General features: G+C 39.5%; 1 protein-coding gene across 9 annotated transcripts in view; it reads left to right on the top strand.

Moving 5' to 3' along the window:
- Positions 1-915: 915 nt before the first annotated feature.
- Positions 916-26,570, top strand: part of PLEKHA1 (pleckstrin homology domain containing A1) — a 32,703-nt gene continuing 7,048 nt past the window's right edge. For 3 of the 9 annotated variants that reach the window (XM_032694447.1, XM_032694451.1, XM_032694453.1), the window contains exons 1-9: positions 916-1,105; positions 15,652-15,812; positions 17,258-17,314; positions 18,217-18,262; positions 19,767-19,864; positions 22,303-22,434; positions 22,707-22,850; positions 23,848-23,916; positions 26,424-26,488. In XM_032694447.1, the coding sequence (XP_032550338.1) occupies positions 15,672-15,812; positions 17,258-17,314; positions 18,217-18,262; positions 19,767-19,864; positions 22,303-22,434; positions 22,707-22,850; positions 23,848-23,916; positions 26,424-26,488 (752 nt within the window). In that variant the 5' untranslated portion in view covers positions 916-1,105; positions 15,652-15,671. Of the gene's footprint in view, positions 1,106-1,147; positions 1,309-11,716; positions 11,736-15,651; positions 15,813-17,257; positions 17,315-18,216; positions 18,263-19,766; positions 19,865-22,302; positions 22,435-22,706; positions 22,851-23,847; positions 23,917-26,423; positions 26,489-26,570 lie in introns of those variants that run through there. The other 6 variants (XM_032694450.1, XM_032694454.1, XM_032694452.1 and 3 more) reach the window with 5 other exon arrangements.

Below are 26,570 nucleotides of genomic sequence, written 5' to 3' on the forward strand. Positions count from 1 at the left end.
TTCCATAAATCCAGCACACCCCCCCAGACTTTCTGCACCATTATTTATACACAGAAGTTCAGAGTTAGTAACAGCTGCTCTATTAGGATTGGTTAGTCATTTCCACAGAAATTGCATAATCCCAGAAAACTTTTATGCGTGCTCAGGGGAAGGGCCTGCACCGGGGCAGGGGTCTCTTTAATTGGTAGGTGTGATTTTTAGTATTATAATGAAGATAGTTGAGCTGTGGACACATGGACCTTGAGTCTTCTGCCAGTTTAGCAATGTACACATCAACACCTTGATTTACTGTATCTTTAAAGCTTTTTAGCTCCAGGATGTCCTTGAGCAAGAGAAGCTAACTGCTGTGAGTTCTAAGGGCACAGTGCTGATTCATATTCAATTTGCCATCGACCAGGACTCCCAGGTCCCATTCCGGGGTGTTGTTCTCTGGGGTGTTGTTCCCCAGTCTGTCCGTACATCCAGGGCCACCCTGTCCCAGGTACCTGGGAACCTGCCAGGAACCAGAACCATGAACCTGCCCGGTAAAACATCACATGGTCAGTGATTATCAGCTCACAGAAACACAGAATGTTAAGGGTTGGAAGGGACCTTAAAGCTCGTCTCGTTCCATCTCCTGCCATGGGCAGGGACACCTTCCACTGGACCAGGTTGCTCCAAGCCCGTCCAAGCTGGCCTTGAGCACTTCCAGGGATGGGGCAGCCACAGCTCCTCTGGGCAGCAGATACCAGTGCCTCCCCACCCTCACAAGGAATACTTTATTCCCAATATCCAACAGTCCCTTCCCCGCCGGGGCCTCCCCATCAAACACTGTACCACTATCACAGTAACTGGACTACAACTCCCACCATGCCCCGCGCCGGGGTGCCGCGCCCCGGCACCGCACTACATATCCCAGCAGGCTGCGGGGCGGCGGAGCATGCGCAGGGAGGTCTCCCGGCGGGGTGGCGGGAGGGGCCCGATCCCTCGGCGGGACTCGGGAGCGGGGGAGGCTCCGGGCCGGGAGTGGGCCCGGCAGCGCCCGGCTCTGCTCTGCTCGCGGCTCCGCCACGGCTCTCCCTTCCTCGCGGCTCCTGTCACGGCTCTCCGCACTGCCAGAGCTCCAGTAAGTGCGGCGGCCCCGCCCTGGGTGATGCTGTTCCTCCCGCGCCTGCCCGGTGTGTGACCGCGCAGAGCCGTGTCCCGCTCCCGCCGCGCCGCTCCCTCCTCTTCCCTTCCCGTTTTCCCGGGAAGCCGCCGCCGGGCGCGGGGGCTCCGTGCGTGTGTCACCCGTGGGATCGCCCCGGTGGCGCTGTCACGGCCCCAGAGGTAAGGGCGGGGGTGGGCGAGCCCAGCGCCCGGCACGGGTCGGTCCCCTCGCCGCCCGGGGTGAAGGGGCGATGTTATCCGGGCAGACCCTGCAGGGGTGGTGCGGGCTCGGCTCTGGGATCCCAATCCCAGGCTGCAGCTCCAGGGAGGAGAGCAGTGTGGCTGGGACCGCCGGCGTGTGGTGGTGGGTTTGTTTTTAGCCTTTGGAAAGGCCCGTGTTGGAAAGCTGTTGCCTGTGTTCCAGGTTAGCTGTAACCCGGGCTGGTTATTTACTGAGCCAGAGCGATTTTGAATGGATAACTTGACTATAAAATGAGCGTTAAACTGTAACTCCTGTTGTTATATCCGCGGTTTTTATCGCCTTCAAAATTCCGGATAGGCGTTTGACGTGCTGCTGGTTTAATATGGGCTTAAATACTGCGTGTGTTGTGCAGTTCCCTTAGGAAGGAGTCAGGCATGACCTTCGTAAAAGGCATTATGTTGTTGCATAAAATGTTTGCAAAGTAACATCAAGAGGACAGCAATTTCACTCTGGGGAACAGGCTGCTGTTTCGAGGCCTTTTTTAAAAAAAATGTCTAATTTTCACTAACCAATGCACTGTGTTTGTAATCAAGCAGAATGAACAGTGTTCAAGAGGGGAAGCAGTTATTAATTTGTTAGGCTGAGCGTGTGAATTAGGCCTGAGCAAAAGGGGGTTACTTGTCTGAGAAAAGTTGAGCGGTAGAATTCCTTTTTAAATTTTTTTTAGCTTCTCGAGAGCTAGCTCTGCCCATGCTTCACCTTCTTACCAGAGCACAGTACTTTTAAAGAGACTACTAGGTGTACAGCAAGCTGGACAGCATCAGCTTTTTTGTTGCCTTTTGACGAATTCCTTACTTTACTCACAGAGGCTGTAATGTCTGCAGAGATAAATTTTCTATTCTCTTCCCATTATCCAGTCCCACGCATGGCACTGGAAGACAAGAGCCATATTTGATCCTGCAGTTTGGGCCTGTGGGGTGTGAGGGATGGCTTCTCGCTGTTGAATGCATCAGGGCTTGTTGGGTTTTGCATTTTTTTTCTCAGATTTGTCCACTTCCTTTTTTATATTTGGGCTGTATTCATTCTAAAGCAGCACAGACACAGTCTTTACTGAGCTGGAATTGTACCTGGTAACTTTGGTTACTCTGTGATGAGTTTTTCTGTCTTACTGAGTTTACTACGCTGCACTTTTAAGGATGGGGTTTTTTTTAAATACTTTTGATTTGAAAATAGTTATGAAGTGTGATAAATTCATGTCAGTTTATTTCAGCTGAGTTACAACTTCAAAGCAAACTCAGTAGTCCTCAAGAAGGTCTCTACATCCAGTTTTGTACAGGAAGACTTTAAGTTTTATCACTTATTCTCATGAGGCTCCACACTGGATAAATTCACAGAGCACTCACTGCATTCTAGTGAGTCTTAGCAGAGAGTTTGGAACAGTGACCTTATATTTTAGGTCCATTCAGTCTCGCTTCCTACTCTTGGTTATTTTTAGTTGAGGGAGTCACCCAAGTAACAATACATAAAACTGTCAGGTTTGTAAAGCAAAGAAGTGTAGAAGTGCTGCTTTCCTGTTTGTCACGTGAATAAGTGTTAAAAGTGGGCTGGAATCTCTCATGGGAGAGAGAGATGCTGGGCCTGGTTGGTATTTGGAGGAAAACCTTTTAATTCAGGGATAGGTAAGCACTGATGCAGAAGGTGATAATTCAAGAAATAATACATGGGGAGTTTATGTATCCTGGATATCACTGAATACTGGACTGCTGGAGTCAGCTTTGCATAAAAAATGAAACTATGTGTGACTCTCTTATGTTCTATTTGCAGTTATTAAACATTGTGATTTGATTTTGTGAGTGTAGAAAATTTAATTTCGAGTTCATCAGTTCTAACGATAAAATCTATTTTCTTAAGCTATTTCAGTGCTTTATAACTACACTTGGCCTCATGTTCCACTGTGTAGCTCTGCATTTTAAGGGTGAAGTTAAAGAACAACATGCACACTGGGTCACTGACAGGTATCTTGCAGTGTTTAAATATTTTAGAGGAGGAGATGCTTTCATATAAATTAGAGAATAGGCAAAGAAGAACCAGTGTGTGAAGAAAATAAGCAGCATCTTATTGCTTTTCCTCCTTCTCCCCCCCTGTATTTGTTTTTCCTCAGCTGTAGTGACTGAGTGACAGAAGACAGACACACACATGGGGAATAAGGAAGGCATGTACATGAGGAAGAGACCTGACTGCAGGAAAAGGCCTTGCTTTTTCCAGGTAGCTGTGGCTTATTTCCCAAGGCAGGGGAGCTGTTTGAGCTCACATAAAGGCTGCTGTATGTCAGAGCGTTGGTGCAGAGGAGAGGAAGTGCAAAAGTCAGTTTTTATTGACTGTAACAGATTAGAGAGAACTTTAGGACGTTACTGAAATGTGAACAGATCTCTGCTTGTAACACAGCCTCCAGTGCAGTGTTGGATGTAGCCCAGCCTGCCAGACCTGCACAATTCTTAATCTATTTTAGTAGATTTAGGATTCCATCGGTGTCTTTATTACTGACTGCTCCTGGTTATTTAAGCTGACAGTTATCAGAGTGAATGCAGTTCCTTCAGAGAGCAGCAAACCAGCAGCGTTGGCAAGTGAGTGCATGTTCTGATGAGAAGTTCCCTTGCATGCTCTGGTGTGCACTGGGATGTGTCCAGCTGTGCATCAGTGTTTAGACAAACAATAACTTGTGATACCAGAGAATGTATCTTTCTTGCAGGGTGGTTTTTGGCAGGGTGGTTTTTTTTTTACTGATAATTATGACAATAGAAATATTCTTAGAAAATACTTACTGAGGTTTGGAACCAAGTGAACCTTTGTACAGTTGTATAATTGCATGAAAGTACAGGATAGTAGCTTACTTCAGTGCCAAAATAGGGGAATTTAGGTAACTGGCTTTAGCATGAAACATTTTTACAAAGTGTAGCAAGTGCTTAAGAAGTCACCAGGAAACAAATTATGTAAGAAACAGAAGAGTCAGTACATGTATTCTTTTGGTTTTGGGCCTAAATGCAATAAGACATGGCTAGAAGCATTTACTATCAATGATTTATAAAATTATGTAAGAAACCTAAACATCAGAATTCCAGTGAGCTTATCTGACATTTAAAAATAACGTAACCGCTTTAGAAAAATTTCCTGCTGAAGAGGTCAGAGTAGTGAGAATGGTTTGAGTTCAGGTTTTGAAGTTACCCTTTAATGCAGAGAATGACTGAAATGAATTGGAATGGGAGATATGGCAGAGCCGTTTCAGAATTTTTTCTCCTCTTGCACTGATCTCTCAAATTAGGGCTTTGAAAATAAATGGGTCTAAGGTCATCTTGCCACATGCTGTCCCCTAACTGTGAGAAATATTTAGATACGTGTTCATATATGGTTGAATTCTATAAATAACACTTTCCTCTCAGTGCTAGGTAAAGCAGCAGGGTTTTGTTGCTGTTGAGGAAGGAAGCCGGTTCATTGTCTCAGCACTAAGCAGCATTTTCTCCCTCCAGGGACTTGCAGAAGCATCTAGAATGTGTAGGTGTTTCTTTAATCTTGGAGAAGGAACTTATTAAGCTTTCTGGTGCAGAACTATATGAGCCACTTACTTTTAACAGATGTTATCTGCTCGAGGAGGGAGTTGCAGGTCTGGTAGACATTTGTGGCATTCAACAGTTTAAACAGTTTTCAGGTTTGAACATATGCCTTTGCCTTAAAATCTGAATAGTTTCAGGTATTTTATGTAGAAGAAAGGTGGTTCAATGGTGAGGTTGCTGCTCTGGGACTTGGGAAACAGGTTCAGCTCACTGTGTTGCCAAAAAGCTTCCTGTGTGGCCTGGGACAAGCTGCTGCTCTGTCCCTCCGTTCTCATACTGAGACTGCAGAGCAGCAGCAGCAGCTCTGCTTTGTGGGAACATTGTAAGGTTATGTCAGGTTTGATGTGTCCAGTGTGCTAGTCCAGGTGTGGTAATAAAGCTCCATTGTGCTGGGAGGGAGAGGCTGGAGAAACTGCCCAAGGTAAAAGCCAGGGATAAACTCCAGGCAGGAGGAGTCAAACCAGAAAAATAAGTGGGGGTAAAAAAAAGTTTTGATTGGAAATATCCTGGGTCAGTTAAAGACAGAGAAAACAAGTCCCTGAAACTTTAAGGAGCGCTGCATTGCTTTGCTTGTTTAACAGAATTTTAAAACAATGCTTAAAATACCCGAACAAACACGCAAATCTTTTCTGTTGTGGCTCTGCCACACAGGGAACGGTAGCAAAGCTCTCTCTGTTCCTTTGCTGGCTGTTCTCTCCTTTGGAAGATGGTTTTAATTCTAGCTGACCATTGCATCCAAATGTTTTGGGTATCAGTTTTGTTCCTTTGTTCTGCTGGCATGATAGGCAGAATCTCTTAAATTAGGTCTGAATTATTGACTTTTCGTGTGAAAGAGGCTGAGAAAAAATAACTTCTGTACCTCCCCACTGCCCCAAGGGGGAAAAGAATTTGCAGCCACCTCTAGAGAGCAGTGTATTTAGTAACATTATAGAGCTAAAAGTATTTTGGATCTAAAACCCTTCTGGTGGAAATAGGCCCTTGTCGTTGCTATAAATTGAAAATATAGACTAGACAACAATTATCAAGCTTTGCAAACATGTTTTCATTGTTGAGAGTCAGCACTCCCAGGAACAGTCTGAATACTGACAGATAGGTGATAAATTCGTTCATTTAATATGTAATTGGTTTGATGTGTATGCTCTCCTTGGGTGCTTTGGTACCCACCACATTTACATGCCATGTCCAAGAAAATGTGTTTGAACTTGTTCAGACTAGTGACTTAATTAAGTTGAGCGCTAGAACAGTTACATGCCAGGTTTATTGTAAGAGTGAACAGTCCTCTTAAAGCTGCACTTCAAAAGATGTTGTTAAATATATTGGTTAACTCTTTAGGGAGGCCTAAAATGACAAATGCAAACTTAGGCTGTGCTAAAAATTTGTTTGACAAGTTATTTCCGTGTCTAGTAGACTCTGTGCCTGTGTGTGCACTTAGTGCTGCTTAAGGGATATTCTTGATTCAGAAGTGGTTTTGCTTATTCAGGACTTCTGGCTTTGGTTATATTCAGTTTTTTTCTCATTAACCCTTTTCTTTTTATTTTTTTCTTCCTTAAATCAAGTTCACTGCAGGTCCTGTAATTTATTTATACTGTCTTGCTAATTTGTGCAGTGCCCTGTTTTTTGGGTGGAGGAGCATGATTTCTTCAGAAGGCTCCTTTGCTCCCTTCTGGGGGGAAGGCAGCAGGACAGTGTGTTGAAAAGCAGCCTGTTGCATGTTCATGGTACATCCAGGATTTCCAGGCACGTTGTTGCACATCCACAGGACTTATGATTCCTCTGGAGTGTTTCCATCTCACTGTGTGTAGGTCAGAGAGGAGCCTGGTGACTTCCTGGTGCTGTTGGGATTACTGTGTAGGTGGAATGGTGTTTTTCTCCATATGCACTGTTTACTTGGGGTTTGGGAAACACCTTTGTCAATGCAGAGCAACAGCTGAGCAGTGACTGGTCTTTGTGTCATCCCACAAACAAGAAGAAAGGTGAGGGAGAAGGTCAACAACCAGACATGGGCTGTACCTGGGGTGAGGACAATTCCTTGGGCTCGTGGCTTGCTTCTGAGGATGAAGGCTGCTGGAAATTAATTCTGTGAGCAGTTACAGTGAATGATGTGCTTCAAGTCAAGTGCTTGTGTGCTGGCACTGTGCTACAAAACCTGTCACTGCAGATAAGCTTTCACTTAAGGGGTTTCTTTCTGTGTCAGGTGAGACTTTTATTAAATATGCCAGCGTGGGATTTAATGTTCTTGATTTAAGATGTATAAAAGAAAGGAGGGGGGAGGCAATGTCCCCAATATCTTGTCATTTGATGGGAGCTTAATTTTCCCCTCCCACTGTGGTAAACAGGAGCTGACATGTGTTCTGTAAATGCATATTTGTTCTTTTACATGAGACAGACAAAGCCTTGTTCTCCCTAAAGAGCTTTCACTACACTTGCACTTACTGAAGAGCTCTGAGATTAGTCCTAATCTCTGTGAATCCTTGTGTATATAATTGATAAGTGAGCTGGATTCTAGAGGAGATATCTGGTCTTTGCAGTAGAGGGAATTTTGGCCCACATAGTGACATGCCATGAACCAAACATGCTCTGTACTGAAAAGTCCCATGGTATTAAAGTAACAGTCAGGTAGAATTTTTAACAGCAGTAATTTTTCCTTCACCAACTTTTAATGTAGAGGAACTGTGGCCTTTTTTTTAATTATTCTGCATTGAATTTGCTAAATTAGATCTATAAAATCAAATTTGATAATCAGTTACTTGCTTTGAGTGTTTTGGTTTCCATTAAATCCTTTTACGTCTTTCAAAAGGGCCAAACCACATATTCGTCTGATAATCTTCTATTCATTATTTGATACTTTAACTGAAAATTCAGTTATTTACAGCCCTTGTTAGACTCCAGTTTGGTTACAAGTGTTAAAGGAATATGCTTCCTTTGAGCTCACTTTAGACAGAGTTGTTAAATGTTGTCCTAGACTTGTGCTTGGAGGGAATAATATGTGATATGTTGTGCTCCTCGTAGGCAGATGTAATGTGAAGTCACAGTTTGCAGGTATTCAGCTACTCAGAGCTGGCTTTAGAGTGTCTTAAATATGTAGAGCTGAATGGAATTGGTCTGAGTATGATATTCTTGCATTTAAATTTGGAACTTGCCTGGATCTCTGTGCAAAAGGTAATCTCTTACTACTGCAATGCTCTTTTAATTTTCCCTCTGGCCTCTACACAGTCTTTTCAGCACAACATTTTGGTGCTACTGAGGCAGATAATTTCTTTTCTTTAAGTAGTACTTTCAAAATTAACTTAACACACTCTTATGTTCATGCTGCTATTTCTTTAACAATGCTAAAGTACTCTGTGAAAACTGAAGAAGATATTTTCAACTCACTAATTTCCTAACCAGCTGGCCTTTTCATTTCTTGAATACTTCACAGGAAGGAGGTCTGTGTTTGTTTATACTGCTGAGTTTATACCCAGGATTCAGAGTGAAAATCAGCAAGAATGGCTCAAAAATGGCAAACTTCTTTTTTTAACCAGCCTCACCTTCTTTTTGTATTGAACTTCCTCAAGTCAAACCAGCTTCACCAGGATTTATAGTTTGAGGCAACTGGGAATTTGAAATAGATGGCAGTGTGTGGAATCCCAGTGCTCAGAGTGGTTGGCCTAAATGAAACAGTTAATAATTTATTATTGAAATTAAACAGGGTTTTTTTACGAATGGTTAACTAGTAATAATAATAAGTAATCCTAATAAGTAATATGCTTATTCCCTGCTTAATTTCTAATTTGTTGTAGTTGTCATGAATGGAACAATTTCTATAGATGAAACCTGTAAACCTTTTCAAGAACAAGGACCTGATTTGTCTGATTTGGAGTTTTGTAGATGGCACTTATTTAAAATTTTAAAAAGGTTTATAATAACATTAAAAATCATTGTAAAGAATAACCAACTCTGAACCTGCATTTTTAAGCATTTTAACTAGTCTGTAACTGAAATTAATGAGCATTTAAAAACTTGAGGATTGTGTGAGATAAGTCAAAGTGAATTAGAGTATATATATTTTTTTTTTGTCATACCTATCTCTGGTTATATCTCATTTTGACTAACTTTGTATTACCTAGACTTAATATGAAGTGATGAAAACTGAACTTCTGACTGTTGTAAAGACTTGGCATTATCGAACATGTTCTTTCCCTCTCTCTTAGCTTTGTTATTTTTCTTTGCTGCTTTGTAGGCTGGTCATCATAAGTTATTAATGAATAAATTCCAAGAGGGTGTTCTTATGATGGCCTCATTGCACAGGGCATTTACAGGGACAATTAAAATACTTGTTTTAGCTCGGCAAAAACCATTAATAGGTGAGGTGGGGTTTTTTTTTTGGTTGTTGTTTTGGCTGTCTTAAGAGATCAGTGATAGAGAGGAGTTTGCATCCTGTGCAGTGCATTTCCTCATATCCCAAAGCCTTTGGCTCCTATTGCAAATACCTTGAAATGGAGGAAAGTAGTTAAATTAAGAATAGTTAAATCAAGAGCATGAAACATCACTGAGAGAAATTTCTGCAAAAGTTTTTTGAGGAAGTACCAGTCTGTCCCATTGTGGAATTTGTAGAACAGTACTTGAAATAGGCCGGTGACTGATGGATTCAGGTAACTTCAGAACATTTTCCTTAGAACTCCAGTCTTCCCCTAAAACCTAATGAAATTTTTACCCAGGCAAAAGGAACATTAGTAGATAGTATGGAATAAAATTAAGTCATTTGACTGGCTGGGACACTGGGACAGGCAGGAATGGGTGGCTTACCCTGACTTAACAAGTCTTCCTGGAAAACAGCAGATCCGTGTTTTGAAGACAGAATCATGACTGAGTAAGACTTAAGTGCAAGATAAGGCTGCTGGTTTTGTGAGATGATTCATCAGTGCAAGGGATGATTTTTCTATCTTGTGGTCTGGTTGGGAGTTGGATTAGGTACTGGGGGAGGGATGTGGTGGTTGATATCCCTCACAGTTTGGCCAGGGGTAGGAGAGGTCAATGCTACCAGTGTTGAGTTCAGGTTTTTTAATTTTGAAAAAAATTAGTTACATTTAGGAATTCTCTTCCAGGTGAATACTGGCCTTTTGCAGCTGCTTTTTCCCTTCTTTTTGACCACTTTAGAGAAGAAATATAAATTTAGGGGGCAGTGTTTCATGGAGATTTCCACTTCCCATTCTTAGAGGTAGTTAGAACGTTGGTAGTAGTGTCATAGGGTTCTTGAAATCAAAGTCATGTCTTCTCTATTAGCAGAAGTATCCAATGTCTATTGTGCCCTCCAGAACAAAAAGGAATCAGTGAAGGATCTTTGGGAAATAGAAAAGCTCGGAGCGTAATTTTAAATTCATCAATTCTGAATTATCTTTGGCTGTGGTCAGATTTGCAGCCATATCACCTCTCCAGCTCCTGGATTAGTGTTTTTCTGTCATGTTTTTGGTACTTAGGAAATTGTAGCTTAAAGGGTTGTGTGAAAGATGAGCAGAGACATTGTCTCATAGTTTAAGTGATCTCTGTGGTGGACTGCCTGTGCTGGAGGGGCTTCAAGGGGTTGAAAATACAGAAGTTTGAACTGCTGTCCTGGCAGATTTGTGGGGCTTGTTTTTAGAGGCCGTTCTGAGCTGGTTGTCTTAGGGTTGGGATTTTCCCCCCCCTTCCCTTCCTTGTCCTGGATGCCCTCAAGAAGGAAAGCTTTCATTGCCCTGTTCTTCAGGGGATAAGCAAGACAGTCTGAACTCATCCCTTCCCCTGGGGAGTCAGTAAATGGTCAGTAAAGAGATGACCAGCTGGACAGGAGCTGATTTACTGCAGGAAGCTGATAGTAATTGCCTGGGCAAAAACCAGGAGCACTCACTAATTGAGCTGTCCCTGGAACTGCAGGAAAGACTGGAGGTTGCTGGGGATGCTGCTCACCTTCCCTTTGTGGTGATGGAGCTGGTGTAAACAGTAGGGCTTGGAAAGGGAGGTGGGGAGGAGGGATGGGCATGACTCATGGCATCATTTTGTGTTTATCAGGTGGAGTTGTGCTAAGGTTGTTCTTCATTTCATAGAGATGAGTAAGTAGGTAATGTGTGTTTCTTAATCTTCTGAGCTAATAGGAAAAGAACCCCAAAGTCATCTCCTGGGGTAAGTTAAATCCAGAGTTTCAAATGTCCACATCTTAATAGAGCAGGAAGTACTGTTACTCTAAATCAAAGAAATAAAAGTAATAAATTATACCTGGAGCTTGGGGAAAAGATGTAAAATAAAGCTAAAAGGTGAGCTAAAATATTGCTGTATTTCTTAATCAGTCTTTCCTGTGGAAAGCCTATTGCATGGGCTTTTTATCCCAACAAAATTCCACTTTGTCTAGTCAGCCAGTGCTCTGTGGTTTGTACCTGCCTGTGCTCAAAGGAGAGGTTGGGGCATAGAAAGGTCACCTGGTACACCACTGCAACAATCTTGTCTAGACTTTATACTTGAAGATATGGAGGCTGTGACCAGTCTGTAAAGGAGGTGAACTCAAGAACAGGTGCTGGTGGGAAACTAAAAATAGGAATTAATGTAGGAGAGTTGAAGCTGTCTGTTATAAATGGTGAAAAGGAGATGCTTGTGTGCCTCTGCAGGTTCTACTTGTGCAGTCATGCGTTTGCAGGGAGACTGGAGAAGGTGATCTGGGATTTTTATTTATAGTGGTGCCCAGGCAGCCTCCAGTGTGTGATATAAATGTTGGGGAATGCCAGTATATGTTGCACCCCAGAGGAAAAGAGCGGGGAGAGGGGAAACCCGAGAGAAGCTGGGCTGATGAGGTATGTACCTACTTAAATTAGTGCACTGCTGCTGCAAAGGGGGATGTAAGGCTTCAAAAATAAGTGAGACCTCCTCACTTATAACACAACCCTCCAGGAAAGAAGTTAAAGGAGCTGAGAGTTTTCTCAGTTCTTACAGAGTGTCACTATGCACCCACAAAAATGGGTTTTCAGAAATCTTTTCGTTTCTGGTGGATTATGGTGAGAGCCAAGAGGAAATGGGCCACAGGGATGATTTTTCTGAAGCAGCACTGTGTCACTGACCCACATCTCCCCTCCCCTGTGTCCCCACCCAGGAGAGGGAAGGCAAAATCAAATGAAATTTTATGTGATCTATAAAAGGTTTGATACCTTCATCTTTTCTCTCTAAGAACTCGTGATCTTTTTATATTTGATTGTAGAAGTGGGCAGAGGAGTTAATACACTGTTCTGTGCTGCAGATTCTGCTGCAGAAAATAACTAAGGGTGCGTGTAGTAAGTGCTGTTAAATAGACACAGACCTGGAGATTTTTGTTTTATAAGTGCCTAAAATAATATAATGACAAATCACATCTATGCAAGACAGGATCTGTACTCTGAAGACACTGAAGCTGAAGTTCTGATGAATTCTTAGGCTGGTGGTCTTCTAACCAGATTTCCTGTGCTGAGGAATTAATGTTGGACTTCTGCAATTCCTTATATGAATATTTAGAAATAACATGGCAATTCCATCATGGCTCTTAGATCTGTCAGGAGTTGCAAGGAAGGGTATTGTGGTGGTTTTGTCGTGTGTGTTCAGTGACTTTAGTAACTGCAAGAAAGGCACAAATTCATTTTTTTTTTTTTTTAATGTGGTGGTTCATTATTCAGTGCTGAATAGAATAGGTATTCATTTACAGGGGATTCTTTGCCAAGGTGTAATATAGTGGAAGCAAACTTTTAAAGCTGGAAGGCAGCTGTATGATATTATGTTAGATTTCAGTGTATTGTAAAGTGAGAGGGGTTTTTATTTCATGTTCTTTAAGAGCATCAGTGTGGTAGAGGTCAGTAATCCCATGAGGAATTTAAAACTAATCTGAAGAAAACAGTAGTTACAGAACTGAAATTTTTACATTAATGGTATTTTATGCTGTATTTTCATCAGAGGATAGAGGAGCTGCAAATAGTATAAATTTTTATGCTAGAAATTAGGTAGTAGTTCTATGAAGTAGAAAATCTGTATTATGTCAGGTTTGGTTTTTTTCTGTGAGAATTGGTTTATTGTAAAATAAAAAAAAAAGCTTCTGAATTTTGTCTCTTGCCCTGGCAAAAAAAAAAAAAAATTCAAGTATTGGAGTAGTTCAACTTTAGCTAATTGTATGTTCATAATGGAGCATTATGAGCATCTTCCTTTCACTTGCCTTGAAAGGTTTTTTTTTCTCATAGATTCTCTTATAGGGGAAAAGCGCTTTGAAAATCCAGTTGGTTTTATTCAAGGGCTCTTAATCAATTCGTATCTTGTTTCAAAAACAAGTTTTCCCTGTTTCATTTTCTTCACATCTGCAGAGAACACAGCCTTAAGTCTGCTCTGACAGGAAACCAGCCACCAATATTTGCTTTTTTTAGGCACAAGCCTTTTCTGGGCTTCATAAACTGTTGATATGAAGCCGAAATGGTGCCCTGGAAGTGCCATGTATTTTGTTGAGGGACCACCTGGCCCAGCTTAGGACAGTACTGGTAAATGATGATTTTTATATTCATTTAAATGAAAACCTTGTGTGATGCCAAGTTCTGCCAAATCAGAGGTGTAATTTAGAGAACAGATCCCCTTAAACTTGCCCTCAGCTACAGATGTGTTTATAAGGAGGTGTTGCTTCAGTGTGAAGTGATCCCAAGAGCCAGCAAATGAATTACTGATGAATTTATTACAATTATGGCATTGTGTTGAGTGCTCAGGTGTTTGTTTTTGTATTACTTATTGTTATAGCTTGGTTACAGAACTTGTCTTAGATCTGTGATATTTAAGTTGTGAGTAACATACCAATAAAATTTACATTACATTAGAAAATTTTGCTACTTTATTGAAAAACAAGCCTTTGCCTATTTAAACCACTGTTGCATCTCTTAGATATAGAGACTCTTCTGCCTTTTGGAGGTAGAAATTAAAGCAAATCAGAGAGGTGCTTAATGGAAAGCTTATACACATTTAATATCCTTGTACTTCACTTGTCCTTCCTCTCCTTCACAGAAAACATCTTGCATCTCAAGTGTTAACTTTGTCATACACAAAAATGCATTTAGCTTTTTAGTTCAATAGCTTGTAGTAAAAAACCCCAAACCAACATCACCATGATATTGCAATCTCTTCAATTTTTTGCAAATACTGCTGAATTGAGGTTGGTAGATCTGGTCCCTGGTGCAAAACTCAATGTATCAAACTTGAGTTTGCACCAAAGGATTAGTTTGGTGTTGGCCACAAAAAAAAGGTTAATTGTTTTACAGATTGAGTTAAATGATTTAAAACTGTTTTCTAGAAATTCTTCTAGTATGGTATCAAAGTCATGATAATAGGTTTGTAAAAAATTCTTTCTTAAAGTGGTTGAACCAAAATTTGTCTTGTGTTGTAATTACTCGTATAAAATGACAGCTGTAAGTACAAGTATACATCTACCTGTTTGTATATTGATCCCTAAAATGTGTGGTTATCTGCATATCTGAGTCCCCAAAGTGAACACTGATTCCTCCCCCCAAAAAAACCACTTCAAAAGCCAAACATCATGTTGTGCTGTGGTGTATCAATAGCTAGCTACAGATAATTATCAGATGTCTGCCTCATTGTGTCTGTATGTAACTATATTTAAATCAAGTAACCTTAAGGAAATAATAAAGGTAAAGAATTTAAAGAAATATTAAAATGAAACTTCCATATTACACAGTGAAAGCTGGAAAATTTTGTGAAAAGTGTGGAGTGCTTAAACCTTCTATTTCTCATGTTAATATTTTTGGATCTGTACTATTTCTGAGTATTGTAACAAAGTGTAAAGACTGAATCATTTCTTTCCTGCCCTGGGAAAGATTGGCATCGACCTGATTTTTATCATTTAAATGTGTCTTCATTGCCATTTTTAGATGAGCATGCAAATTTTTCTTTGGTCTTACATGGCTGGCTCTTAAGGTAAAATGATTGTTCCATAAAATAAAAGGAAGCAAAACCAATGATGCAGTGGCTGCAGTAAGGCAGAGCCATAAAAGGTGAAGCAGGCAAAATGGGGATAGGTGGTCAGCAGGGCAGATTTGAATTATTTTTTCTTTTAAACAAACAAAAAAACCAAAACAAATTAAAAAAAAAAACCTGTTGTTCTCAGACCTCAGTACAAAGTGTGTTCACATCTCTGTTGCTGCTCATTCCAACTGCATTTTGACTGTTTAATGTATAAGGTTGAAGCGATTTCTGTTCTTGGACGTGGTTAGATGTGAAGTTCTTTTTTGTAGAAGAAAAGAAAATTGTGCACAATGGTTCTATGAGCAAAATATGAAAAATTGCATTGGGCAGGAGAGCTGCTGACAAAGGTTCTTTCTTGCCATGAAAGGCAGTGTCAAAGGAGGAAGTGCAGCCCCAGTGTTCTCTGAGCTTGGTGCGTGTCGTGAAGGAGGATCTTTATTTTTTAATGATAATGTAAAAGCTAGTCTAGATCTCATCTGCTATTTGCCACTTTTATTTTTTAGGCTATTAGATATCTAAGTACAGTTTTCAAAGAAGAATGGAAGACCTAAAAATTCAGTGGTGGGGGGGTGGGGAGCAGCTATGCCTCGCTTGCTCTTCTGTAGAAACCTCTTGAACCTACGAGTTGAAACAGCTCAAAATGTCACGGGCAGGCACAGAACAGGGTTTAAAATTAGCAACGAGGAACTTTTGCTCAACTTGTGTGTGTGTGTGTGTGTGTGTTCTGTTCTGCAGTGTGATGTCCAGGGTCAGAAATGCCTTATGTGGATCGTCAGAATCGCATCTGTGGTTTCCTAGACATTGAGGAAAATGAGAATAGCGGGAAGTTTCTGCGGCGGTACTTCATCCTGGACACACGGGAAGACAGCCTGGTGTGGTACATGGACAACCCACAGGTGAGGTGGTCTTGGCAGGAGTTTCCTGGTTTATATCAATTCCCACTTTTTTTTCGGGTTTTTTAACTATTTCACTTAAGAAAAATGGGGTTTGGCACTAGATGATGGACCCAGAAGCTGAGCAAAAAATAAGTTGCCATAAGCGAATTAATTGTAAATCAGTTTAATATAACCTGATGAGCCAAATCACATACCTGCAGTTTTAACACAGGTGTTTTAATTCACCTTTAGCCTTATGTGGAGGTGTGTAGTTTTCCTTGCAGTGTGGCTCATTTAGCTGTCTCATATTACTTGACCTCAACAGAATCAGTTATTGAAAAGCAATTCACAATCATGCCTGCAGTTGCAATCCAGCATGAATGAGGAAAGCTTGTTGTGCTGGAGAGCATCCTTTAGATAAAAGCTGCTTTTACAGTGTACATGGATCCACGTGTTTTCTAGCATAGAGAAGGACAGATAACTGCTTAAGTTTTGGGTACAGAGACAGTAAAAGCACATGATCCAGGTCAGCTGGCAGCTGCCTGCCAGGAGAACACCCATGTACCATTCTGCCAGGAAGAGCAGAGATAAAATGCAGGAGTCTGCTGTTCAAAGGAACCAGCAAACCCAAAATGTAAATGATGTGCAGCTCGATGAATGTGAGTTGTGACTGAAGCATTTAGCAGTCCTCACTGAGGAGAAAAAGAATTGCTGGAAATAAGAGACTTCAAACATTTGAGCTCAGTGACTGGTATGAAGCAGTTCTTTTTTTTTTTTCAGTTGTTCCTGTGATGTAACCAGGGCACATGGACAAAAACTGCTGTAGAAACTGCAATTTTTCAGAAGTTTTAACACTTAATGCTATTTGTAGTGCACACCCACGCCTAGTTCAGGCATTTTTTTAACGTTAGCATTCATGTACAAATAAAAGGATTTCTTGCAAGAGGCAAATTGAAGCTTCTTGATTTTTTTGAGTTTTGAAGAACAACAGGGTTTTTATAGAGTCATTATGTGAAGACCATTCTTAATCCCTGAAGTGACTGGAAAATACGTGAGATGGCCTTTGAAGTCTCTGACATAACAGATGAATGTCACTTCTTGTCCCTTCCTCCTGCCCTGGTCAAAGTACACGAGATTCCAACATCTGTTAAGGAAAAAGTATTCTTTCCGGATTTCCTGGATGCAGACCCACAAGAATCCTTTTTCCTCTAGTAAAATACATAAACCTCTGAAACAATTACTATTTGTATTGTTTCTAGCAGTCTTTCTGTTTTTAGTTGATTAACAGATGTGTGTATAATAAACAAGTAGTTTAGATCCTGTTTCAAGCATACATTGTGCATTGTCTATAAAAAGACGTAGGATTTTCTTTTTGTTTGTGGAATTATTTGCTTTTTATGCATAAACACTGCCTGTGATGTGAGAATAAACCAGTTTCACTTTGTAACATATGTGATTTGTTTCAGAATCTTCCCTCTGGATCTCCACCTGTTGGGGTCATTAAACTTACCTATATTTCAAAGGTAAGATAATATGTAAGACACTTGTTGCTAAATTCTTGGTGTATCTGCCACAAGCCTCAACTTCAGACAAAATTAAATACCACTTACTTACTATTTTTGTTTGTGTGCTATTCCTGAGTTAGAGAAGTGTTACAAACACTTCAACAAGTTCAGATTAAAATAAGAACAGATTAATTACCATGTTGTCTAGGTTTGTGTAGTGAATTTAAGTAGCAGTTCCTTGTGCAGTGTAGAATTAACAGTTCTGAGCTGTATTTCAATTCTTTATAAGTATTATAAGGAATTCCAGTTAGTCTTGGTGAAAAGACAGGCCACTTATGAAGTGGAAAATAAGTCTTTGGGACTGATAGTTTGCAGGTACTAATGATCTTTAATAGACAGGACAGAAATATTTCATTACTCTCTATACAGCCAGTTCTAAATATGTGTGAGAAAGAACTGTGAACTAAGAAAGTCTGCTTTGCCTTCTCCCCCACCCCTGACAGAGGTGCCCTAAAATGTAAAAATGTCAACACCTCCCTCAAAACAGGACACCTGCTTCTCTCCTCCCCCAGCACGACATTTTAGAGACCCCTGAAGAAAAGTGGCCATTATTCTTATGTTAATGAACCAAAATGCAAGTATAAAAGTGTTATGTTTTCAGATTTCAACATTTGTCTGGTAAAGAATTCTTAAATTTAAGGTGTAGGGTCATAGGTCTTAAACTGTCTTCTTACCATAGGCTGCATATCTTGAACCGAATCTTATATAGTATTTTTGTTATATCTGTATATCATTATACCTAACCAGCTTGCTGTGCTGCTAATCTTTGAATTTAGCCACTTCAAAGAGAGTAGAACTTGTGATATCTGATGTATATTTTGTATGCACAGTGACACTTATAATCTTAATTCCCCTCCCAGGTTAGCGATGCAACTAAGCTAAGGCCAAAGGCAGAGTTCTGTTTTGGTAAGTTCTTGCATGTGGTGTGTGCATCAAGTACATTCTTCAGAAACTTGAAGGAAAGATTGTGTTCTGCAATTCTGTTACTGTCTAAGCTGGTAGTGTATTTTTAAAAACCAGCTTGTATTCGCTGTTTCTTATTTAGTATGAGGGAAATGTTGGCTTCTTCATAAAGTGTTTTTGTATTTTTTCATATTGCAGCTTAATGAGGAGTAAGTCAGAGCTGTTTTTGAGATGTCTGAAATTTTTGAGGCATTAATAAATGGCATGCCTGTCAGCTATGAAGATGAGAAATTTAACTGTTTTAATCTGTTTCACTGATAAAACAGTTGATTTAGAAATGCTGTCAGCCACTGTTCTCGAGTTAAATTGCAACCTCTGTTGCTGCATCAAAGAAAAATAATTTGTTTGGGGTACCTTCTCTGTGTTGGAGCTGTGAAACACTTGGTAAATCGTGTGTAGGACTGCAGGGGTTTTAGGCAAGTACCTGGTGTGTCAGCTCAGTGCCATCTGCAGATTCCTCTGCACATATATTTGTGGAGAGATTTGTCTTCAGCACTTGTAAAGTTGTTCTTGTCAGTTGGCCAGCTCTAAAACACCTTAATTATCCAAGTTGCTGGCTGAAAGCTTTAAATAGCTCTAAATCTATTAAAGCAGGTTTTATACTTTTTAAAGGAAAAATATAAATTTGTTGTCATTTTATTCAACTACCAGGAGTTGTTGTTTCAGTCAACTCATTATACGGTTTTGTGTTTTGAATTTATATTTGCATCTAATATTGTTTGTTTCAAGCCATCCACTCTGGGGAGAAAGATGATAGAAAAGCAGAAGTATCTGTTTCTGGCCTGCATTTGCTGTTAGTGGTGACCTGAAGGACTGTTATGTTATAGGTAGAGCAGCAATGTCTGTGCAGGTTTTAGCTGCAATGCTTCAGAATTCCAGGAGGGTTTTTCTCACTGCTCACCTTAAAACCTATTTCCAGATGAGTTCTTAAAATGTGGGAGCAAACTACCCATGATTTTTTTTTTTTAGTGTTACACAGAAATATGTTTGTCCTTTTTGGATAAAGGATGCTGGGTGTTGACAGTAGAGATATCAACTTATTAAAATATGCTTTCTTTGCCAAGTCACTAAAATAAAAGAAAGATTTATGTTCTGGCTATTTTCAAGTTGTTCGGGTTTGAGCATCATCTACTTAGTAATCAGTGCTGAGTTTTCCAGAGATAAAAAGTAAAAAATAAAACCCAGTGATCATAGTCATGTTAATGAGGGTGTCACAGTCTGTATGATGCCATTTAAGTGGAGAGCTTAAATTATTATTTGTTTTTTAGAATAAAGAAATCCTGCCAAATGGATATACATGTCTTAAAGTGACTTTCTAAAAGCAAATGTAGCAGAGCACTTGAATACTTCAACTTGATTTTTCATCTGAAATCAAATCTTTTCAGGATGATGTTAAGTTTGCTCTTAAATGTCAGTGTTGTTAACTTTTCATACTGGTTTTTAACAGTTATGAATGCAGGGATGAGAAAATACTTTCTACAAGCCAATGATCAGCAGGACCTAGTTGAATGGGTAAATGTTCTGAACAAAGCTACCAAAATCACAGTAAGTGATTGAGTTGATACTTAGCAATGCTTTCAAATGGTGACTGTCTCAAGGTGCTTATGTGTAACCTTTGCCTCCAGTTTTTATCACCACAAACAAGTCATGGCTCTGCTTTCCAAGACTTAAAGAAACTCCCCCTGAATTTGAGTTTATTTTACTTTTTGGAAATCGGACAAAAATGTGCTTGATTATATTTTTAATTACAGCATAGGATGTTTTCTAATAATTTAAAATTAACTGTGCACATTTAATATTGATTGAAATATCTAGAAGACACTTGCAAGCAATTAAAAGATATACATACTTTTGCATGTTGTCAAAATTTAGTATTTCCTAAACTATCACTAAAATATTGAGCAAACACATCATGCCAAGTTCCAAAGGCTCTCTCCTGATTTCAGGTTAAATGTGTGCAAAGAGACATTAGTGGTCCTTCTGGAAGATGTTAAATTATTCTATTATTTTCTGGTTTGGGCCAGGACAACTCATTACCTTGTGACAGAAAACCCCATGTGTTACCTCAGTCTTTTCAGGAGGCAGAAGTTATGGTTTTGTTTTCTCTCCAGTTTTGGGGAAGTGATGATGATGATGAACAGTTTTGAGAGCATACCCTGACAAAGAAGGGGGTCTGAGCATGGGTGCACATATTTGTATTTGTTGTCAGTAACTTTCTCATTTTTAGGGTATCTAAGGATGTTTATATGAGTTGTTTACTTTGTTTTGAAGTAGCCATTTCTTTGGAGTTATAAAAACATTACTGCTAAGGATAAATAAAAAACCCTCAGAAATGAAAAGGAGGACACACCACAACCAGGCTTGAGTTGTTTCCAGTTCAAGAAACAGGGTGAATAAATAAATAAATAATTGCATCAATTTAAAATATAGTCTCAACACTGATTACCATGTGTTCAAGTTGCATTTTTAAATGGCTGGTGAAATCATCAGCATTCTGTCTTTGAAGGAACAAGCCTTTGAACTGTTAATCTGTTCGCAGCTTATTTAGTACGGCCAATTATTTAATCAAATAATTAAGCTAATTCAATTATTCATTTTCACATGAGCATTACTTGCTGTAGATTGTAGTCCTCCAAGATTCATTGCATATTTTAGTGCTCTTGAGTGCTGATAATTTGGGAATGACTATGAGCCTCTGCAGCCCAGCACATTGTGTACCTGTACCTGAGTGCTGTTGGAAAATGCCTTCGTGTGAGGAGGGGGCTGTGGGGTTGGTCTGCAGCATTTTAAGCAGGAGTTTGTGGCAGCTGGAGCACTTGCCCATAAAGCTGTAGCTACAAGCCCTGTGCACTAGGGAGTGCCTTGTCCCTCAGTGCCAGACTTGGCTGGGAATGGAGTCACTCCCTTCACTTCTGGGAGTCACCAGAGAAGGGGACAGTGGAAGTGAGAGGATGAAGCTGCTGAGTGCCACCGTTACTCAGCCAGCCCAGCTGTCCTGGGCTGACACTTGGGCTCTCAGGACTGTTTGTACTTCTTTGCAGGCTGCTTTTTTTGTAAAATAAGCAGTCCTGGGCATAGGAACTAGAGTCACAGCAGACTGTAAAGTAGCTTCGTTTTTTGTCTGGATCAGTTCAATTTAAGATTTCAGTATGCCACAGTCTTGGATGATATTTCACTGTGTAAAGACAATTTGTGTGTCCCTTGTTTCTGAATGACTTTGGGTGTCTTCTGTAAATACCCAAGTAGGTTGCTGGCTGGAATATTTGTATGTGAGACTTGATCTCTTCAAATTTACTATATTAATATTAGGGGTGTAAGGAGATTATGAATAAGAATGTCTTAGGTAGCCAGTTAGTGCATTTCTTAGGTTAAAGAATTTTACTTCCTGCATGAACTCAGAAATTTGAGTAAACATTTTAGATCAAAACACTTACTGGGGAAATGAAGTTCCCGTGAAGTTTTGATTTAGTTCCACATTTGAGATAATTATCTAATAGTTAATGATAGTTAGAAATAGGTAGGTAGAGTCATTTTGGACAGAATTTAGCAATATATGTAGGATTAATGGGGGCAACCTTCATGCCAAGTACCTGTGAGGACAAATGTCACACTGGTCAGACATCCTGTGTGACAAAGGGCCCTGGGATGTTTCCACTATAAAGCGCTTATAACTAAAACTGAAAGCAACTGAAAAATTAAGAACCAGTTCTACAGAGTAGCAGTGCTTCTTGACTATCAAGTGTAGAACTTATGGCAAAGCTTGCAGTTGATTTCATCCAGTGAAATGTCTTTCTTGGCACCAGTTTTCTGAGCTCTAAGCCATGGTCATTACGACAAATTTCCATGTAAGCTATTTCTGGCCTTTTACAATCCGAGAACATTTGTTAAATCCTGCTGAAGACAAATGCAGAATTCTCGAGAAATGCTTTGGGCTTTTTTAGGTCTTCATAAAGCTTATGTCAGTTGTCACATTGCACTTCCAGGTACCAAAGCAGTCAGATCCTCTGTGTCAAATGGATAATGCAAACCGTCAAGCTGAAAGCCCAGGTGGAAAGAAGCAAGTCTCTTACAGGACAGAAATTGTTGGTGGTGTTCCCATCATCACACCTACCCAGGTAACACCCTTCAAACAAGTGGGTTATTGTTTGATAGAGGAAGCTGTGTTTTTACAGTGTTATGGATCACAGTATAGCTGTCAGCTTCCCCTCTTGCTCAGAGGGCCTCTCAGTTGCCTCTGGAAATCGGTTAAAATATTTTGTCCCTTCAAATTGGGAATGGGATTTATGAGCATGAGATGATACAATTATTTCCTGTTATAACTGGTATAGTTATTTTTTGATCTTTAGAATGAAACTTGAGTATTTTCTACTTTCCTGCTTTATTCTAGAAAGAAGAAGTCAGTGAGTGCAGTGAAGGGGCTGACAGGAGTTATTTGAAGCGGTCACAAAGTCACCTTCCCTATTTTGCTGCTAAGCACCCTCCAGATAATGCTGTTATCAAAGCTGGTTACTGTGTGAAACAGGGAGCAGTGGTAAGTGTGGGAGATCAGTGTGTTTCAACAATCAAGAGCAATGGTCCTAAGGTGGTAGTTGTACTGATCAAGTAGATGATTAAATAAAAACCCACACAATTACCAGAAACATTACTACAACTGACAGTATTAAGGATGGCTAAAGATAAAACTTATCCTCCTCTAGCATTTGATTTATGTCTGTTTTACTTCTTTTCGTGACTTTCTTCAGTGTCATGTTGTTGAAGATATTTTAGAGAGGCAAAGTGTGTGCACAGACTTTCCCATGGTTAGTGCATGCAAATGGGAATTCTCTTCTACAGTTATGTAGAGATTCTTATTTTGCTTATTAAAAACCTCTAAATTAAGACAGAAGTTCAATGCAGGCCTTTAAAATCACTAAAATGCTTGCAAAAAGCTGACTTTTCAGTTCAGAGGAAGAACTGTACAACTTCTCAGGCTGATTGACACAAGTGGAACTATTCACATGATGCCTTGCTAAAAGAAGGAATTGGTAGTTCAGATTAAGCAAGACATGCACCTTTGAGTTCTCAGGCTCATTTTATCTTGAATTATGAAGCTTCTTTTTGTAATACTCCCTTTTTAGTTAAAAATAAACTAGAAACCTGTAATTAATATTTCCTCCAGGATATTTGTGCTGCTGAGTTTCTACAGTTTGAATAAATCTTATAATAGTAAGTTGTAGCTTCCAGATTTTTTAATTATTGCAGTTTTCAAAAAAAAATTGAGCAGAACCTTGCATAATTATTTTGGGGACACTATATATATATATATACACACACATCACACATACAAAATATGAAATTTATAGTCATTATAAATTATAATAAATACATTATTAAAATGAATAATTATGAATAAAATTAATTATACCATATCATATGTTATAAATATAAATGAGAATTATATTGTTCAATATATGCATAATATATGACATGTAGGTATATTTTATTTTATGTATAAAATGTAGAAATATTTATTTCTTTTCCTTTAACAGATGAAAAACTGGAAGAGAAGATACTTTCAGTTAGATGAAAACACAATAGGATATTTCAAGTCTGAACTGGTAAGTTTCCAACTGTGTGTTATTTTTCCAGTGATAGTTGCAAGAAAATCTAAATAAATGTGCTTGTATTTGAAAAATGTGCTGTGCTGTGCTTGTTCCTGCAACTCCTAAGTTGTACTGTAATAAACCAAAAAATAGGGCAACTGTAAACTTGTACTTCAGTCTGTTTGGGAACTCATCTGTAGGGCACTGGAGAACAGTAATAGGATATACTCTACAATCACCCTGATTTTTGTATTGGTATCTTATGTCACTTTTCACTCACAAATAATTAATTGTGTTCTTGAAATAGCAAATCATTAGGGGAGAGACAAAACTGTAACCTGGCAATTCTTAATTTAAAGGTGGAATTACGAGGTGTTTTATCATAGAAATGATGGGATCTTTTCCCACACACTTGTTTCACCAGAGCAGCCAAGACAGGCAAAAAACCTCTGATTTTCTGTTCAGCAGCAACTCTTGCAGAGTTTGTTTCAGTTCCATGACCTTTCTTCCCACTCATCACTCTCGTTTTGACCACATGATAAATGCCTTCAGACTTCATTTAAAAATTAGGTGGCTGGTTCTGCAGACAATGTGTTTTACCAAAAAAGGAATCCCACACTTAATAACAGTAAGAAAACCTGTACCTAAGGAATGAAGTCTGCATTGTACAGTATTGTAAATTGAGTTTGCAGGCCAAACATAAGATGTAAAATGTCAAGAACCCAAATTTCAGGCTGTTACTGAAGTGAACTTTGGCTCCCCTCTTAATGAGGGTGTATCCAGCAGTAGCAGGAGTTTGATCTTGCATCATTACCTTTGTTAAGCTGTCAGCATAACAATTCTGACTCATTGCCTATAATAAACCCTCTATTTTTATTTAAAAAACAAATCAGAGTGCAGGTGGCTCACAAACAAATTCTCAGTGAAGAATTGTACTGTGTGAGAGAATACTAGATAGTAGAAATGCCTACACTTCCAGTGTTTCATCATGCTCCTTGAGCAACATAAAGTCTGGTAGTATCCTCTGTTTTTCAGGTTAATATTCCCTTGCTGCAGTCTGAGGAAGGTGCTGGGCTGAACAGCTGTCAGACAACAGTGAATTAGATCCTGCTTCACAGTTTATACTGAAATCAGGGGGGTTTTTTTCCATTTTAAGAGAGTCATCCCTCTTCAGGGAAGTAAATACTGAATATATAGAGAATATAGTGTCCTTTTATCATATTATAGTGGTTAATCAAAGAATTCCATGGTTAGGAAACATAATCATGATAATGTTCTATATAGTTGGAGGTCATATTCAGATAATGTAGCACCAGACTTCTAGTTCTGGAGAATTTCTTTCTGTTGGACTTAGTTCCCAGTAGCTGCAGTCTCCAGTCCACTCTGGCTTGCACTGGAAGTTTATCCTGACATCCAGCCTGCTCACCCTGGTTTGATGAAGAGCCCACGTCAGCCAGGTGGAGCACAGTGGAATACAGGCAATATGAGACCCGGGAAATGGTAATTTCTGAGCTGAGTCTTTCCCTGTAACAGGTGTCTGTACTGCAGAGATGATCTTGCCTTTCACTTTTGATGCATTACTCTGAAAATTCACTGTAGGGGGTGAACGAGTCTAAGAACAACAGAGAGAGGATGAGAGGAGCAAAATAGCTGAAAACATTGAGTTTTAAACTCTCTACATTTGATCTGCTGTAGAAACAAGTGATCTAAGGAAAACTGATATTTGAGGATGGTTGTATCTGAGTGACATTCTGTTTCCTGTAACAACATAAATCCCTTCAGTATCTGTAATAGGAATGGTAGAGAAAGTTATTCCAGAGCTGACAGCTTTTGTTTTGTCTGGAAGTTTTAGCCAGCTGAAGTAGGCCATTGTACCACTGCTTAAAGAAAACACATTAGGAGGTAAAATAAGCTGTTTGTTTGTGGTTTAATGCAACAACCACCGGAAAATAATAGTATGTGTGACATTATGCTGTCATGGCAAAAGTGAAAGTATTTCTGTTTGAACAGTCTCACTTTTTTCCTGTTGTGTGAAACTTATACATTTCTTTTTTTTATGGTAACAAATTTTCTTATATTTTAAGAATAGCTGCACTTTCACAGATGTTTCATGGCTAGGCTAGAATACAATTAATCTTGCTTAAAGCCATGTCATGCAGTAAAATTAATAAAGCATCTTCTATGTTAGCATTTCACAGCAAATTAATATAATGACAATTTTACTGAAATAAGCTACTTGAGGCAGATTTAATTTTCTGACCTGGTTAGGGAAAGAGGACAGGGGTAGTTGTCTCCATGATGATATGGAATGAATTTACTTCTTGATTTGTCCTCCTCTTCCTTGCAAGTGCTATGGTTAGTTTAATACTTGTAAAAGCAAATCAAATTTTGGTTGACACCACCTTTTGCATAAGTGACTGCCTTGAAAATCTAAGTCCGCTGTCCTGACCTCTGGCTTTCTGACTCCGTTCTAGCTGTTAGGTATACTCTACTGAAATATGTTTGCCTTTTTATTTTTCCAGGAAAAGGAACCTCTCAGGGTTATACCACTTAAGGAGGTCCATAAAGTTCAGGAATGCAAACAAAGGTGAGAAGCACAGATACCATTACATGGGATGTAATTCCCTGCTTTGTCATGGCCAGACTGCCCCTTGGAGAACTGTTTAATA

Source organism: Chiroxiphia lanceolata, chromosome 8 (assembly GCF_009829145.1).
Source record: "Chiroxiphia lanceolata isolate bChiLan1 chromosome 8, bChiLan1.pri, whole genome shotgun sequence".
Classification (NCBI taxonomy): domain Eukaryota; kingdom Metazoa; phylum Chordata; class Aves; order Passeriformes; family Pipridae; genus Chiroxiphia; species Chiroxiphia lanceolata.